The following is a 16,666-nucleotide window of genomic DNA, read 5'->3' as shown; positions in this document are numbered from 1 at the left end:
CCCTGACATCAAGCATGTGCAGCCCGTGCACGGCTTATCATCTCGGGGCGGCAGGGGCGGGGGGGGGCAGGAGGTGGGTAAGTGACCAGACCACAAACCAGGCCCCACGGAGCAGAGCAGGAGACACCTCAAAGCAGCTGAGCTTCCTGGGGGAAGTGACGTCTGGGATTAGTGATGCGTGGAGTTAGCCAGGCAGAGCGGAGGGAAGGGCGTCCCTGGCAGGGAGCGCAGGGTGTAAGCAAATGCTTGGGTCCGTACGACAGCAGAGGCCGGAGGAGAGGGTCCACCCATGTGTTCTGGGAACAGGAAAGAGTTGTGTTCAGCCAGAACACTGGAGGTGGACCAGTGAACACTGGACTTCAGTCCAAAGTCACGGGCAAGGCTAGTGTCTGAGTGAGGCAGGTGCTGTCTGGCTTTACCAGAGGGCTGCTGTGGTGGGCACCCGGAAGGTTCGTGTTGGACCGTCACCGGAAGCCACGTGATGCCAGAGAGAGGACTGGGGCCTCAGAAGTGCAGGTGTGAGACCCCCATTCTCCCTGCTGGGTGGCCTTGGGTAGGCCGGTCCTCTCTGAGCCATTGTGATAACCTGTGTACGGACCCAGCGGTGTTGAGGACACACGGAGCCTCCCTCCTCCAGGCCCCATGGAAAGGCAGCTCACATCCTGGTGTCTGGAACTGGCTGGAGATCAGTTTCACTCAGAAAGGGGGTGGGTTTGGGATGGGGGTGGTGAGGAGAGCAGGCATCATGCTGAACGCTGAACGGCCCCCTGGGGCAGGTTCAGTGCACAGGCGTGGCCCCCGGCCCCAAAGGCCGAGGGAGCGGGGCCAGCCGGAGAGCTGGCGGGGCCTCAGCGTGCCGTCGGTGCAGTGGGAGCCCTGTTCACACAGGTTTGGAGGGCTTGGCCTCTGAGGACAAGCTGGAGATGGGGACCCAGTCACCAGCCCCACAGACCACAGAGCAACACCACCGAACTGCCCGAGAAACATTTTATTGGCAACAGCTCGCCGCTGAGTCTCGGGTCCGCAGGCAGAGTGAGGGGGGGAGACCGGGCTCAGGCGACACCTCCCTGAGCATCCTGGTGTGGGGACCGAGCACGCCGGGTGCCAGGCGGCTGCACCCTCATCCCAGAGGCCCACTTCTCCCTGGCTCCTGTGACCCTCAGGCCAGCCCTGGCCCTTGACCTCCTCGTGCTCAGTCGGGGGATGGCCCCATGGGGCCCAGACCCCGACACTCCCCTCCGCCCCCTCCAGCCCCTGCGGCCTCTGGAAGCTGCTGGCGGGTTGGCCCCAGGGGATGGGCGCCAGCTATGGGAGCAGGCCCTGCATGAGCCTCAGCACGGCCTCGTAGGTGACAAAGACCACCATGTTGACGGGGAAGGCGCGACAGCAGTTGAGCGACAGGCCCTTGAAGAGCACCCTCGGCCCCTCCTCCCGAACGCTGGTCACCACGCAGTGCAGGAGGCCCCGGTAGCGGCGCTGGCCCTGCCCATCTGCCTGCAGGCGCGACTTGATCACGTCCATGGGGGTGGCCACGGCCCAGGCCAGCACCCCTGCACAGCCACCGGCCACCAGCACGCCCAAGACGTCTGCGGGGAGGGCCCCATGAGCACGTTGGTTGGAAGCCGCACTGGGGCCCCCGAGGAGAGCTGGTGGGCACCCAGGGCGAGGCCTGGCCATGAGGGAGCCCTGGGCTCTCGCCACCGACATGACCTGTCCAGGGCCACCCAGAGCAGGCCTGTCCTGACTCATGTTGAGGGCAGTGAGCTTCCCACCTGGGAGGCACTGGGTGCCAGTGTGACCTCAGCCCGTCTCCTCCCCCCACGTCAACTCCCGCCAGGCTGAGCCTCACCACCAGCACTGCCCCAGGCCCCGGCCCCCGCTCACCTGGCCGGCTGCGGCCAGCAGGAGTCAGCTGCTCACAGAGGACGGCGTACGAGAGGAAGTAGGTGGCAAAGGAGTGACCGTCCCGGAAAAGCAGGGCCGAGCTGCCCTTGTAGAGGCCGCGCAGCCCCTCCTCCCGGGCCACCGAGGCCAGGCAGTGCAGCGGCCCGCGGTACTTGGGCCCTGGCGCCCGACCCACAGCGGGCGCAGGGCACGTGGGGGGCGCAGCCGAGGGCCCCAAGGCCGAGGGGCGCCGCTGCTGCGCCTGCGTCTGCGCCTGCGTCTGCAGGCGGACCTTGGCCACCTCGGTGGGCGAGGTCAGGAACACCTGGAGCAGGGGCAGGGCCGGCAGGGATGAGGGTGCAGCGCTGCCCGCTGCCCACACTCCCTGCCCCTGGCCTCCCTCCGCCCCTGTGGCCCGTGGTGACCGCCAGGGAGCCTGGGCCCCAGGGAGCTCCGGGCTGGCCCACGGGCCATGGTGGAGCGGGGTTCAAAGCCAGCTGCGCCCACCCAGCCGGAGCCAGTGCTTCCTTTAGCTACACGTTCTCTGCTGGCAGAGCGGCCTGACACACAGTAGGTGTCGGGTAAATGTGACTCCAGTTCACGAAAGCGCTTAATCTCATCATTAATCTATTAATGACATATTAATGTATTATTTAATTAATGTAAGTATTTAGTGTAAGAATAATGTAACACTTAATGTAAGCATTGATAAAGTTAATAGATAACATAGAGGATAATTTTACTAATAACATTGGCTACATGTCGTGCTCACTCATACCTGTCAGACCCCGTGCTGGGGGCTTCACATGCGTGACCTCACCATGCCTCTTACAGATGAAGAGACAGAAGCTCAGAGAGGCTCCCTAGCCTGCCCTCAGTTACCGAGTCAGCTGTGTCCTCAGCCACAGTCCCCCAGGATCCATCCAGCCTCTCCCCACCCCTGCGGTCCCGGGACCCCGTCACCCCGCCCCACTCACGCGGACGAGGCCGGAGGCAAATCCGGAGAGCGTGATGTCCATCTTGGCGGGCTTGGTGTCGGCGCTGCCATACCGGAACCGGCAGACGTGTGCAAGGCAGTGGCGATAGGTGCCGAAAGACACGGACGACACTAGGGACACGGTGCACACGGGCAGCGAGAGGCCCCTGTAGAAGCCCCACACCTGGCGGCAGGTGGAGGGGGCCCAAGGGCTCGAGTCAGGCCAGAGGCCCAGCTGGGAGGAGTGGCTGCCCGAGGGGGTCTTGAGCCCCTGCCCCGTCCTCCCTCAGGCAAGTCACGTAGACTGCCTCAGGCCTCAGTTTCCTTGGCTGTAAAATGGGGATTGTAACCCCCGACTCGTGAGGTTGTGCTGAGGGATTGAAGGGCGGGGGCCAGGCCTGACCTAGGGCAGCTGTTTGGTGACGATGACATTGAACTAGCAGCTTGGTCGTTGCTGTTTCTCTTTTGCTCACCCCTGGTCGGCACTGATTCCCAAGTTCACTTTGGTAAGTGTCCCTGAGACCCTCCTCTGGACAGGGCTCCGAGCTGGACCCTGGGACCCCTGATGACTCCACCCAGCATTCTTTCAAGGGGTGCCCAGGCTGGAGGGGACAGAAATGCAAACAGGTTCCTCCCCAGACCTTCCAAGTCCCCAGATGTCCCCTCTAGACCCTCTTCTGGAGGCAGGACCTCATTCTGAGCACCTCCTGTGTGCCAGACACCCTGGCTCTTGTTCTCGGAGGAATCCAGGAGGTTGGTACAACTTTTCCTATTTGGAAGGTGAGAGAACTGAGGCTCAGAGAGGAGCTCAGTATTGCCAGGCTGGTTGGTGAGTGGCAGCCCTGGGGTCCGAGGCCCCATCCTGCTGCCGTGACCCTCTCCCCAGGCCTACCCGCTCTCGGCGATACGTGTCCCGGACGCAGTGCCAGATGCCCGTGTACTTGGGCTCTGTCTGGATCCTGACCTGTGGGAGAAGTGGGCTTCAGGAAGGGGTGGCTCCAGGCCAGGGGCAAGGTTGGCAGGCCCTGGGGGAGGGGAAGAGCCAACACCTGATTGTCGCAGCCTTGCTGACTGTGGGCAGAGCAGGGACAGTGAGCCCCAGTTAAGATGAGAAATTTGAGGCACAGCGGGAGAAAGGGGCACTACAGTCCCGAGGAGCATGGGGCGACTGGCTCTGAATAGCAGGCTAGAAAGGTCTTCTGGCCGTGAATGGGGGGCTTAAGCACAGGCAGGGGCCTTGGGGTGGGTAGCAGGGGCCTGGTGATGACCGCACCTTCACCGTGTCCAGGGGGTAGCCCACAGCAACACCGCAGACGCCTGGAAGGAAACCAGAGGAACCGGTGAGAGGAGCGGGAGCCTGAGCCGTCCCAGGGAGAGGGGGCGGGTGAACCCTGACGGTGCTCCTGCTGAGTAAGGCCACACCTGGCTCTTCTCTTCCACACCGTGTCTCATCAGTGAGGGAGCGTGACCCCCATTTTACAGATGAGGAAACTGAGGCTCAGAGAGGTAAACTGATGTCTGCCAGGCTGCTAGTGGTTTCTCCTTCCCGAGTCTTGGCCCACTGGAGCCTCATTCTGAAAGCCAGGGACACTCCTTGGCCTCCCTTCTGGCGGTGTGTTTTGGGAGACTTGGTCCAAAATTTGCTGGGCCCTGTCTCCAAGCCAGGCCGAGCTCGCCCTCAAGCCTCAGTCTGTGAAGGGTTTGTCTGCAAGCCAGGAGGCAGCTGCACCTCACAGCTCTGGGGGTGATGGCCGGGGGACACAGCCCAAGCAGAGGCTGGGGGCTGGGAAAGTCCAGGTCACCCCAGGCCTCTGTGAGGAACTGCCTGGAAGCACAAGTTTGCATGGGACAGAGTAGGACTCAAGGCTTCCTGGACCAGGGCCCTCTGCCTCCTGCAAAGAGGGCCAGGTGCCACCCACCTATCTCTTTCTCCTGTCTTGACACCAGGGTCTCAACGTCCAAGCCCCCAGCACTGCCATGAGAAAGACAGAGAGCTACTGGGCAGGTCCCTGGGATTTCATCCCTGGTTGGGGGGGGGCGGGGTGAGGGCCATCTGAGGACAGTAAGGCATGTGGGGGATGTGCCCTATTTATTGTGTATCCCAGGACTCGCTAAATACGCATGAATGAAAGAATAAACTGAATGAATGAATGGATGAGTGAAGGAACAAAGAGAGTGAAGCAAAAGACTGACTGACTGACTTGGGTAGAATTACCCCTCCTTGACCCTTACATATACCTCACCAAACTCCTACTCATCCATCAAAGCCCTGCCATAGCATCACCTCCTCTCAGGAGCCCTCCCTGACCCCTATACTCCGGGCTGCCTCTGTGCCAGAAAACACGTTAGTCACAGCCCCTGTCATATGGCTTTGCTGCTCTCCCACCGCCTGCCGTCTCTGACTCCAGAACTAGAGTTCCTCAAGGAAAAGGCCCAGGTCTGATCCCCGTGACCCGGAGCCAGGCACACAGCAGGAGCCCTTGCCACCTAGGGCTTCCCTGGGCTCTGGAGAAAAGATGCAGGACTCGGGAGCCCTTCCTGCCATGTGATCTTGGGCAAGTCAAGCCCCTTCTCTGAGCCTCCTCCTTAGGGGGCTAATGTCCAGGGAAGCAGCTGGCCTCAGGCCCGGCCCACAGCGGGACCTCAGGAAACCCACTGATGAGGCCAGGGCCCTGGTCTTTCCTGGCTCGGCACCGCTCTCCTCTTCTGAAAACACCCCACACCATTCCCAGAAGTATTGACGGGCAGCCGCTGCTGTTTCACAAGAGGAGCAAGGCCAAGGGTGCCTCGCCCAAAATAGCCTCTGTGTGTGTGATCGATGCTGGTAGGAGCCTGTTCCCCGTGGGCCGGCTATCTCTGGATTGGGCGTTCACAATAGCCCTTTCCCCAAAAGTGAAAACGGTCCGGGGGTCAGCAAGGCCAGGATTGGCCCTGTGTGTGCACACAGCCAGCGGACGGGGGTGCCGGGCTCGGCTGGGACCCTCCCTTTCCGCGCCCACCCTTGCAGTCAGTGTGGCAGGACCCAGGCTCCATCTGTCCTGACTGTCCACCCTCTCCTGGAGCCTCCCCTCCCCTCCCATGACTCCACCATCCCACTCCATGCTTACAGCTCCCAGGCTCCCTCTGGCCACACAGAGACCACCCTCTGCTCCCACCCAGCAGCCCCTCAGCCTCCCAGGCTGAGCCCCCCCCGGGCCAGGGCAGCCCCCCCCCCGCCAGCCCCCCAAAAGCTCCTCCTGGGCCCTGTGTCGCCTGCCCCAAGGCTCCGGGAAGACTGCTCTGTCCTCCCAGCACCTGTGGCCCACACCAGGTGCCGGCCACTTCCGGGGGGCTTCAAACCCCGCTGCTGCCCGGGCAGAGCACCCCCTCCAGCCCCTCCTGCTGGCCCCAGGAGCAGCGTTCCCCCCCGAGACCCCTCTGTCCCCACTGTTACCTCCGATGGCTCCAGCAGCAAACTCCATGGACAGCGTGGCTGGTGGGGAAGGCCCTGCGGCCAGCGTGCCTGAGAGAGGTACGGTGCCACCACCAGGGTGGCCTCAACAGCTCCCCGCTGGCTCCTCTCAGACCTTATACCTGCGGTGGGGGGCGGAGCCTGCTGACCAGTGGCCCCGAAGGCAGAGGCCGTGCTGGGCAGCAGGCAGGTCAGTGCCCACCTGGACTCCCTCCCCACTACCCCAAAGGACCCTTGTTCCAGTGTGCTGAGGACCCAGGTGTCGGGAAGTGTGTGAGAGACCACGGGAGGCTTAAGCTCAGGAAGCAGGATCACCGTCTGCACCGCCTGCAGGCCTGGCCCCAGGCCACTTCCAGACAGCTCCTGGGGCGGCTGTGATGCCCCCATCCCTCCCAGCCCAAGCTCAGACTTTATCCGTGTCCTGGGGCCTCCTCGACTCCCCGGGAATTGCTCCTGCCCAGGGAACCCTCAAAGCTCCCTCGCTGATTCATTCAACAAACACTATCTGAGTTGAGGCTGCACCGAGGCAAATAAGACCCCGGCCCTGTCCCCAAGGAGCTCCAGTTAGCAGGGAGGGGGTTGGGGGCAACAGGCCACCGATGACTAAGCGTCCAGGAGGCTGGCCAGAGCCCTTCTGTGAGCAGCCCCAACAGAGTTCACGGGCAGCCCACCCTCTACTCCACGCCCTTCACACCACCCTGGGCCCACACTTCCCCTGCCGCTTCCATACCTCTCTCCCTGCGCCCAGGGCCCCAGCCAGGTCTGCCTCCGTTCTGAGTCCCCAGCGCCCAACACGGACCCAGCTCTGAGCAGGGCTCACTGAATAAAAGGACGGGGCCAGGGGCTGCTGACTGGGGCCTCTAACCAAACCGGGGCACTCCTGGAGGGGAAGCCGCTCCAATAAGAGGCCACTTCTGTCTGCTGGGCACTGGAAACCACTGTAAAGAATAGTGACGTCCCCCCCCCGGCCGTTGCACCCCGCTTTAGTTAACCAAGCACTCCTTCACCAGCTCAGGGGGTCCTCGTCGCAGCCCCGGGAGGGAGGCAGGGCTGATGGTCCCATTTTACAGATGGAGCCACTGAGGCCCAGAAAAGGGACTCGTCCAGGGCCATGCAAGCAGCAGGGCCAGAGTTGATCGCTGGATACTTGCACAACCAGCCCCTCTCTGATGCCGAGGGCCAGGCCCTGATGCCCGTGAGCCCTGCGCTCATGGCCATCAACCCAGTGGTGCGCTCAACACGCCCCCACGTGACCCCACACAGCCCTTCGAGGTCACTGAGGCTCAGGGAGGCTGTGCACTTGCCCAGGGTCACACCCGGTGGGGCGAGGTGTTGACATGGCAGCGTCTGGGCAGCCCTGTCCAGGCGGCCCTGGGGCAGGGGCTATGTGTCCGCCCATTTCCTGTCCTCTGACAGAAGGATCTGCAGGCTGGCCTTGAACTGACTGGTGCTGACAGAGGGGGAGCCCTGCCTCCACCTGCCCAGCTGTTTGTGGAGCAAGGGGGGGGACACAGGTTGGCAGTGGCCGCTGCCACGACAGAGGACAAAGGGCAAAAGGCAGCCTTTCCAAGGCCAGTCCTGATATCCATCCTGGCCTTTAGAGAGGTTCAGGCTAGCATCTGGTTAGGAGCCAGGCTGTCTGCCTTCAAATCCCAGCTCTGAGACCTTGGGCAAGCCCTTGACCTCTCTGAACCTCCGTTTCTGCATCCATGAAATGAGGACAGTGCCTGCCTCTCGTCTGTGAGCACTCAGGGCAAACCCCGCGTGTGTCCCTGTGGGAGTGGCCAGCCAGACGCTAAGGCTGCATTAGTAGGAGCGTAGGTTCTAGAAGGAGGGAGGTGACGACAGGACACTTCTGAGCAGGGCAAATCCATTTGGGACCTGGGTTCAACTGCAGATGTTACACTTGAGAGGCCGGAACCTTGGATGATGAGGGAGCTTGAGGCATGTTGTCTAACTGAAAGAACAGGGAACTGTCTAGTCTCATGTTTCCGGCAGTGTCTAATGTAGTAAGTGTCACCCAGCCCCAGGCACCTGAGCCAGAGCCCAGGAATTGCCCTGGCCACCCTTCCCCCTGCACCCCACATCCTGTGAGGCACCCAGTCCTGAGGTCAACCCTCTGAAGTTCACGTTGGGATCCACTCCCGCTACCCATGTGCACAGCCCCCAGCTGCATGGTCTCCACCCCTGGACAACAGCCCACCCCACCCATGCCCCCCACCTGGGCAACAAACGCTGCACGCCTACTACATGCCACATTCTAGGCACTGGGCCACTGCAGTGAACACAGGCAAAGGTCCTTTCCTGGCTCTTACGTTCCAGGGGAGGAGACAGAAAACCAACACAATAAATAACCAAAATAAAGAGTCTGCCAGAGGGCGGTAAGTGCCAGTGAGAGTCAGAGTAGGGAGGGGACAGGGGGTGTTGGTGGGGGGCGGGGACAGTGCTAGAAAGGGCAACCCAAGAGGTGGCATTTGAGACAGGTGTGTTTTCTTGGTCACTGCAGCCAAGTTTCACCTGCCCTTTGTCTCCTGAACAAACATGCCCAAACTTTAGCCTTCTCCACAGCAGAAACAGAAAACATGCCACCTCACTGTTCAGGCTGCTTTGTGCAGGTCTAAGCGTTTCCCCAGCCAGCTGTGAGCTTCTGCAGGCAGGGTCGTACTGGATTTGTCCCTGAGCCCACAGCGCCCAGCCCAGGGTGAGCACCCTGGCGAGACTGGATGAGTAAATGCGTGAAAAAAATGAGTCAGTGAATGGAAGGGTGGATAGATGGAGAGATGGATGGATGGATAGACGGAAGAAGAGAAGGACTGATAGATGGAAGGACGGACAGAGATGGAAAGGTGGAGGATGGGTAGATAGATGAGGGATGGTTGGATGGACAGATGGATGAACCCAGGGCAGGGTCATGTGCTCATCCCTGACACAGGAGTTGGCAAAGAGGCCGTCTGGTGGCAGGGTGGGCAGGGGTTTTGGCTCAGGAGAACCCCACATGGTTTGGGGGAGACCTCAGCCTAGACTTGGCTCCTGGCTCCACCTCTCCCAGCTGTGTGAACTCGGACAGTGGTGTGACCTCTCTGAGTCTTGCATGGATGGCAGGAGACAGAGTCCATGGGCAGCTGCTGGGGCCACGCCTCCCAGTGGCAAGGGTTACTATTACTAGCAGCAAGGTCGGCTGTAGGCCTCCTCCACCAACGGCAGAGCCCCACCACGTGCGGCCCTACAAAGCCCGAGCGAGGAGTTCCGAGCCGCCCTCTAGGGGGAGACAGACATGGCACAAACAACCGTGGCCCCGCCAATGCAAAGGGCTCGGGGGAGCGAGACCCCCCTGGGCATGGCGGGGCTGTTTGCTGGCCGAGGTGCCATGGAGGAGCTTGACACATCCTAAAACGCATTCTTACACTTCATAGCAAAAGGAATGACTACAAGTTACTAACAAAAAATCCAGGCCAAAGAGATGCAGCCGGCACAGAAGTGAAAGCCCTGCCACCCAGGCGCGGGTCCCGCCTCCCAGCACGACGCAGGCAGATACAAGTTCTTTTTTACCATCGTTTTGCGACTTGCTTCCTTTCCTTATCAATACATCTGGGACGCCTTGCCACCGTGGCACCTGGGGACTCACTTCCTTCTCCTGCATGAACACAGTGCCCGTGGGGTGGCCGCGGGGCCTGGGTGGACAGGAGGCTGAGCCAGGCTGCCCGGGCGTGGCCTTCACCCTGCGCTTCTCACTGTGTGATCCGCTGGGGCCTCAGTGTCTTTGTAAGAGAGCAGTTCTGTTGCTGCCCACCGTATGGCTTTGAGAGAGCTAAAGCGTCAGCAGCCACGAGGCTCCTGGAGCCATGCCTTCAGCCAGTAGACGCTCTGAATGTCACCCTTATGATTCAACTTGCTAGTGGTGTCCTTTGAGCTAGTGATGTCCTTTGGACTGCACTTGGACAGACAAGTGTGATACTCCGGCCTATTACAGAAAGTGCTCCAATAATCACGCTTTGGAGTCTTTGGTGTTTCAGCGGGCACGTTCTCAGAGAGGAGTTTGTTGGGTCAAGGATACCTGAACTATTTTTATCTGTCACGTACGTTGCCATTTTTGGCAGGATTTAGAGGGGCGGGGGTGAGGGGGACAGTGGGATTTCCAGGCAATGAGTCCAGAATGGGCACTGGAGGACTGGGCTGGCTCCAGAGATTGGCATTTCCAGAAAATGGGGCTCCTTGGCAAGACTGGACGAGGTCAGGAGGGCCCGGGTGCTCTCCTGGCTCACTCTGTGACTCTCTGAGCCTCAGTTTCTTCATCTGTAAAATGGGACAGGAGAGAAGTCTGTACACTCTGGCTCGACCCCTGCCGTGCTCTGCCCGATCGCACAATGCCCAGCTGGGTGCTGCAGACCACATGGCCACGGGCAGGAGGCAAGGCTGCACCCACCTTTGGTGGTGATGGGGTTATCTCTAGGGTGTGACTGGTTCGGGGGGAAGGGGGTGGAAGAGTCCCCACCTCAGTTCTCCCAGACACCCTAGCCCCCCTCTGATATCCCGAGGGGTTAGGGCCCTGGCTCCCAGGGCCTCGGTTGCAAAGCATATGACAGGGCGTCCCCTGCTGTCTCCCGTGCCCCCACCTCCACCCTGGCAACGGGGTGAACAGGAAGGGCTGCCCCCAGCTCCCACTGCTCCCAGTGGGGGTGCCAGATGGTGCTGCCTTCATGTCTGAGCTCAGCTCAGAGCGCCAGGCCCCCTGGAGCCACCCCTGTGTTACAGATGCGGACACCGTGGGCCAGAGAGAAACAACCAGTGACAATTAGGGGAAGACCTGGAATTTGAGCCCCGCTGTGCCACCGGTGACACTGATGAACTTGACCCCATGACTCAGTTTCCCTATCTGCGAACAGGGACGACAGCTACCCAGGGCAGGGTTAATGCAGATAAGGACTTTTTAAATTCTTTTTTTCTTATTTTGTTGGCCTCGCCACACAGCATGTGGGATCTGAGCTCCCCGACCAGGGGTCGAACCCACAGCCCCTGCAGTGGAAGCGCGGAGTCTTAACCACTGCACGGCCAGGAAAGTCCCAACACCGGTAAGGACTTTGAAGGCTCCAGGCACCGGCTGTCAGACAGAGCAGAAGAGACCCTCGAAGGGCCAGCCAGCAGCCTCAGGCCTGGCTCCGCTGCTGGCCTGCTCCTGGGCCTGCGGTCAGGCTTCTCCAGTCCTGCCCTGCCTCCACCCACACGCCGGCCTTGTCTCCCCAGTTCCCCGGCACCCAGGCCATAGCCAAAACCCTCCGGTCACTTCTTGCAGCGTCTCCTGTTTCCAGTCCCCTGTGACCCCTTCAAGACCTGCCCAGGAGGCATCTTCAACCCTGGGGTCCACTGGCTGGAAGGGCTGAGAGGATCATACCCCCTGGGCCTCAGGCTTCTCGCCTGGACAAGATGACCTCTGACACCACCCAGATCTAAGACCCACGGGCTTGGATTGAGGAATGAGGCTCTGTCCCAAGCAGGGCCTGAGGCCTATCATATCTGATGATGTGGGGAGAGCAAGCTATTGACGTCTGTCAATCATTCATTCATTCCAGCGCACACCTTCTTGTGCAGGCCTCACATTGGGTGCTGGGATTCAAAAATGACTCAGATGCTGCCCGGCAGCCCCGGCCCGGCTGGGGAGTGTATTCTTTATCTATTACTGCATGAGAAATTATCCCCAAATGCCTCAGAAGCTTATGATACCAAATGTTTATTATCTCGCCATTTCTGAGGGTCAGGGATCCGGTAACAGCTTAGTTTCGGGGCTCTGGCTCACGGTCTCTCGTGAGGCTGCAGTCAAGCTGTCAGCCAGGGCTGAGCCATCTGATGCCTGCCGGGGGCCCGGAGGACTGCGTTCCAGGCTGACTCACTCACACGGCTGTCGGCTGGGGGCCTCAGCTCCTGGCCAAATGGACCTGCTCCACAGGACCGCCTGAGCAGGCTCAAAACACGGCGCCTAGCTTCCCACACAGCCGGGGTCCGGCCACAATGCCTTTATGCAGTCGTGGCCCTCTTGAAGGGGGTGGTTTCTGCACAGGCACCAACAGGGGGACCTGCCTGGTGGTCCAGCGGCTAAGACTCCGCACTTGCACTGCAGGGTGCTTGGGTTTGATCCCCGGCCGGGGAAGTTCCGCAGGCCACGTCGTGCAGCCAAAAAAAAAAAAGACAAATGGCTCACAGGCAGCAAGAGGAGCGCTTGCCTGGACGGGCGTCCTCAGCACGAGACCTGGACGAGACCGGCAGGGAGCGCGGTGGGGGAAGGCCGAAGGCGGGCCAGGGCTGGGAGGGGCTTGGACCACCCTGGCTGGAGCACGTGGACACATCTCATTGGTTGTGGGCACGGGCACATCCAGGGGAAGCGGCGGGCCTGGGGGGCAGTGGCCAGTGAAGGAGGGGAGGCTGGGACAAAGTGCCAGGGTGGAGGAGACGCCTGAGCCAGCTGGGAAGGGGAGAGAGAGAGGCACACTTTGACAGGAAGCCCCTGAGGGCAGGCTCACCTGGACCCCCGCTGGCACAACAGATGCTCAAAGGCGGATGACAGAAGCCGGCCCGCCACCCTCCATTTGGACAGCAAGGCCCCGAGAGGGGTTCACCTGGGAGGTGAGCCTGGCCCCTGGCTGAGTGGCACAGGAGCCAAGTGTCAGGCACCCAAGGGGCCCAAGGACGGGCCTGTGGCAGGGGCTCCAGAGGGCAGAGCCCAAAGCAGCGGGGCAGGTGGCAGAGGGGATTCTGGCTCGGGCAGAGGGGACCGTTCTCCCTGCTTGGTTGCCCCAGTCGGGCACTGGCTCACGTCTGGCTGGGTGACTGCCCCAGGCTGGGCAGGCAGGACAGAGGAAGCCACAGGAGGGAGGAGGGACACAGAGCTGACAAAGGCCCCTCCCACCCGGACAGGTTCTGGAAAAGGGGAGCTTGGACTCTGGGTCCAACAACCACAGCAGGGCTCCTGGGTTCCAGGTGCCGAGGCCTTTCTCTCAGCCCCTTTCTCCGTGGTCTCCGGCGCTCGCGAGGAGCCTGCCTGCTGCCCTGCCATCCGAACACGCCCCTGGGCTCAGCACCCAGTACCCCTGCCCAGGGCACCACTCTGCCCACTCCTGCCCCACCCTCCCACCAACTCCGCCTGGGTGGGGTCACACGGCCCTCCTCTGGCCACTGCGCTGGGTGCCTGCTCACACTGCCCGTCAGCTGGGGACGGTCTGCTCACCCAGCTGCCCCAACCATGACAGTGGAGCCCCCAGAGGGCACCGATCAGGCCTGGCCCCAGGAGGCCCGTGGGCAGCAAGCACACGCCGTGTCCACACTTGGCCGAGCTCCCCCCAGCCCAGCCCCTCTGTGCTGGCCAGTTAGCCCAACCCAAGCCAGGGTCCACCCCTATTGGCCTTCCGGGTCCAGGGCGCCCCAGGCACATCCCCTTAGCTCTATTTTTACACCAGAAGCACTTGCCGTGTCTATTTATATCACTCCCCATCTTGAGTTTCTGGTCATCTCATAATCTGGCCAGAGCCTCCCTCGATCCTGCCTCTCGGTCCACTCACTCCAAGGCCAAGTGGGTGCGAAGCACAGCGGAGGCCACAGCTCACTTGGAGAGGTGGCCCTGGGGAAAACTGTGACTGTTTGCAGCTGAAGGAAGATGCAAGAAACCCACACACACAGCGCGGTGGCCACTTTGGGGATGACTAAATTCAACTGAGATGTGAATTCCGCAAAATCTACCCAACAGGAGAACGCTGGGCGCCGTGGACTCGGGAGGGGCCACCAGGACACTGGCTAACTGTCCCTAAGGGGTCCCAGGCCCTCCACCCTCTGAGGCCCAGCGCAGACACCCTCACTGGGGTGGCTGAGTCACTCCCAGTGCAGACTGGACCAGAGGCCAGAGGGTCACGCAGACGGCAGACGTTTATCCACCAGGAGAAAGACGCCCCTTGGGCAGAGCCCCTTCACCGGCACCGGCACCGGCACAAAGCCACCACGCCTGTTCACGGCAGCAACTTCAGCAGCCATTAGAGGGCCCTCCTGAGCCAGGGCCTGGAGCCCAGCTGCGGGGTCAGGGTTTAAGAAGACCTTAGGAAAAAAAAAAAAAGAGGCCCTTAGGAAACCCTTCAGTACCTCAGCTGATTAATTAATTCTGATCTTCCATGTTTCCTGCAAAGGTGTCAATGGATAAAGGCAGAGAGCCGGGCATTTTGCTCTGGAGGAATGACAGCAAGGTCGGGTCTGCCCCTGCTCTGTGCCCACTCTGCGTGGCCTCCTTCACTTGCTCTGGCCCCTAGAATCCTCCTGAACCCATCTGACAGATGACGAACCTGAGACAAAGATGGCTCACAGGGCCACACAGCCAGGAGGGGTCCAAGTTGAGACTGAAAAGCAAAACTGAGCCAGAGTTTCCCGAACCTGTCCTTGGAGACGGTCTCAGGCCCTGAAGAGGTCAGTTTCAATGCAAGTTTTGCCTCTGCCTGCTCCGAGGGCCCAGGTGGGGCCCTAGAATCTGCATTTTAGCGGTCTCTCTGGGAGACTCCGATCCTAGAGGTCTGGGGTGGGAGACCCGTGGCCACAGGGCAGGACAGCCCAGAGCCCAGACTCACTCACCCAGGGCAGGCTCCTCAGCTGCCTGCTCACCCCCTGCTGTGTGCCAGGCCCAGTTTAGTGTTAGTAAAGAGGGGCAAAGTCCCGGCCCTGGTGGAGCTAACATGCCAGAGGAAGGGAGGTGATAAACACATAGAGGAACATACAGTGTCACTCTAGGAACTGGACGAAAGCAGGGCATGGGGATGGGGTGGGGGGGCCCCCAGCCAAGCCCCTTTTGAGGAGCTGCGAGTTGAGCAGGGAACTGAGTCCTGGAGATGACCTGTGCCAGGCTGGGAGGAGGAGCTCCCCCCCAGGGGAAGCAGTCAGTGCAAAGGCCCTGAGGTGGGAATGAGCTTGGAGCTCTGAGGGTGCAGCCAGGTCACCTTGGGCTCTGAGGCACTGAGCTTGGGTTTTAGTCCAAGTGAGAGGGGGGCCAGTTGACAGCCCTGTCCTCCCCACCAGCCTTTGCCCAGGAGCTTTGGAACCTGTTCCGGTGGCTTCCATCCTAGAATCACGCCTGCCCTGGCATGGCCTAACACCCCAGAAGGTCTACACAGCAGGTGCCTCGGCCCACCCTCACCCCACTCACCCTGTGACACCTTGAGCTCCAACCTCGCTCCCCACCCCACCCGGGGTCCAAATAGCCCCCCGTCACTGAATTCATCAGATTCCAGGGTGAGAACATTTACGACCCTTTTTTTTTTTTACCTGTTGGTGTTTCTAAATTTTCCAAACCCAAACTGTCTTGTGTAAGAAATTATAAAAGCTGTGCAAAATAAAAACTCTACCATGCACTTTCAGGGACCAGGCTTGACCCCTGGTCCCCTGTGGCACTTCTCCCCTCCTAGCTGTCCTCACACTGCTCTGGCCTTGGGCCCCTCCCACCTCTTAAAGGCTGGGGTCTGAGCCCCACAAGGTGGCTTCCCCTGGGAGGGGAAGTGTCCTGGGGCCCCGTGGAACGTGAGAAGTTTGAAAAAGCACATTCTGTGCTGTAATTTTATCCTCAGGAAATGAAGAAGAACAGACATGGGCCCCAGTGACTGATGTAATAATGCAGGCCTGTCAGGACGTACTCATTTACTTGGCCATGACTTCTTCGCTTCTGGGTCTCTCGCCAGCTGTTGTGGAAGGCCCAGGAGGTCAGGGAGGAGGGTCTCCCCCCACTCCATCCCCATGCCCTGCTTTCGTCCAGTTCCTAGAGTGACACTGTATGTGGTCCAGGGTCTGCTCCAGGCCCAGAGCACCAGCCAAGGGAGGGGTTCCCGGGCAGCGGGGACATGCATGATTCTCAGGGAGAGGCGGCTTTCAGGAGCAATGTGGTCGTAGGGTTTAGTAAGCCAGCGGTGCACCCGAGTGACCCCAGCCCCTCACAGCGCCTGCTTTTACCCCTTCCTCACGGCCTTGAAAATGCTGCTTCAAGCACATCCTGGGATGAACGGGACAGACCCTGGACGTGCCCTTGGGGTGCGCCCAGTTGGAGGCCACTGCCCCGCACCCACAGCCTAGGCCTCTCTAACAGGCCACTGTGGGCAAACCTGCCCCAAAGCCCACCCCTCTACTGCTCACCACATACTGGACCTTTGTCCCCAAACCCAACAAGCCTCAGCCTGAACACTGGCTCCCCCGCAGCCCAGCCCCACTTCCAAGCCCTCCCTGCAGGATGCACAGCTAGAGGCCTCACACCTCACACCTCCTCCCTGGCCTGTAGGATCCCACCCTACAGCTACCAGCTCCCCCACCTGGATCCCTGTAGGGTCGGCCCGAACAGGGCTTCCCTC

At 60.9% G+C, this 16,666-nt stretch overlaps 1 protein-coding gene across 3 annotated transcripts; it reads right to left on the bottom strand.

The window, feature by feature from the left end:
* Positions 1 to 102: 102 nt before the first annotated feature.
* SLC25A47 (solute carrier family 25 member 47) lies at positions 103 to 10,108 on the bottom strand. Of its 3 annotated transcripts, none has more exons than XM_029236473.1 (6): positions 9,861 to 10,108; positions 4,134 to 4,177; positions 3,753 to 3,824; positions 2,862 to 3,044; positions 1,885 to 2,209; positions 103 to 1,586 (listed from the first exon to the last, which is right to left on the bottom strand). In XM_029236473.1, exons 1-6 carry the CDS (start codon positions 9,949 to 9,951, stop codon positions 1,306 to 1,308), a joined length of 996 nt encoding a protein of 331 aa, XP_029092306.1. In that variant the 5' UTR covers positions 9,952 to 10,108; the 3' UTR covers positions 103 to 1,305. The 3 variants fall into 3 exon arrangements, with proteins under 3 accessions (XP_029092306.1, XP_029092304.1, XP_029092305.1); XM_029236471.1 differs by lacking the exon at positions 9,861 to 10,108 and adding an exon at positions 6,294 to 7,172 and having other exon boundaries at positions 105 to 1,586; XM_029236472.1 differs by lacking the exon at positions 9,861 to 10,108 and having other exon boundaries at positions 706 to 1,586; positions 2,862 to 3,629; positions 4,134 to 4,171.
* Positions 10,109 to 16,666: the final 6,558 nt, after the last annotated feature.

The sequence above is a fragment of the Monodon monoceros genome, unplaced genomic scaffold (genome assembly GCF_005190385.1).
Source record: "Monodon monoceros isolate NGI ecotype Baffin Bay Population unplaced genomic scaffold, NGI_Narwhal_1 Super_Scaffold_21, whole genome shotgun sequence".
Classification (NCBI taxonomy): domain Eukaryota; kingdom Metazoa; phylum Chordata; class Mammalia; order Artiodactyla; family Monodontidae; genus Monodon; species Monodon monoceros.
The sequence above is the reverse complement of the archived record's forward strand: the minus strand, read 5'-3'. Positions and strand labels throughout refer to the sequence as shown.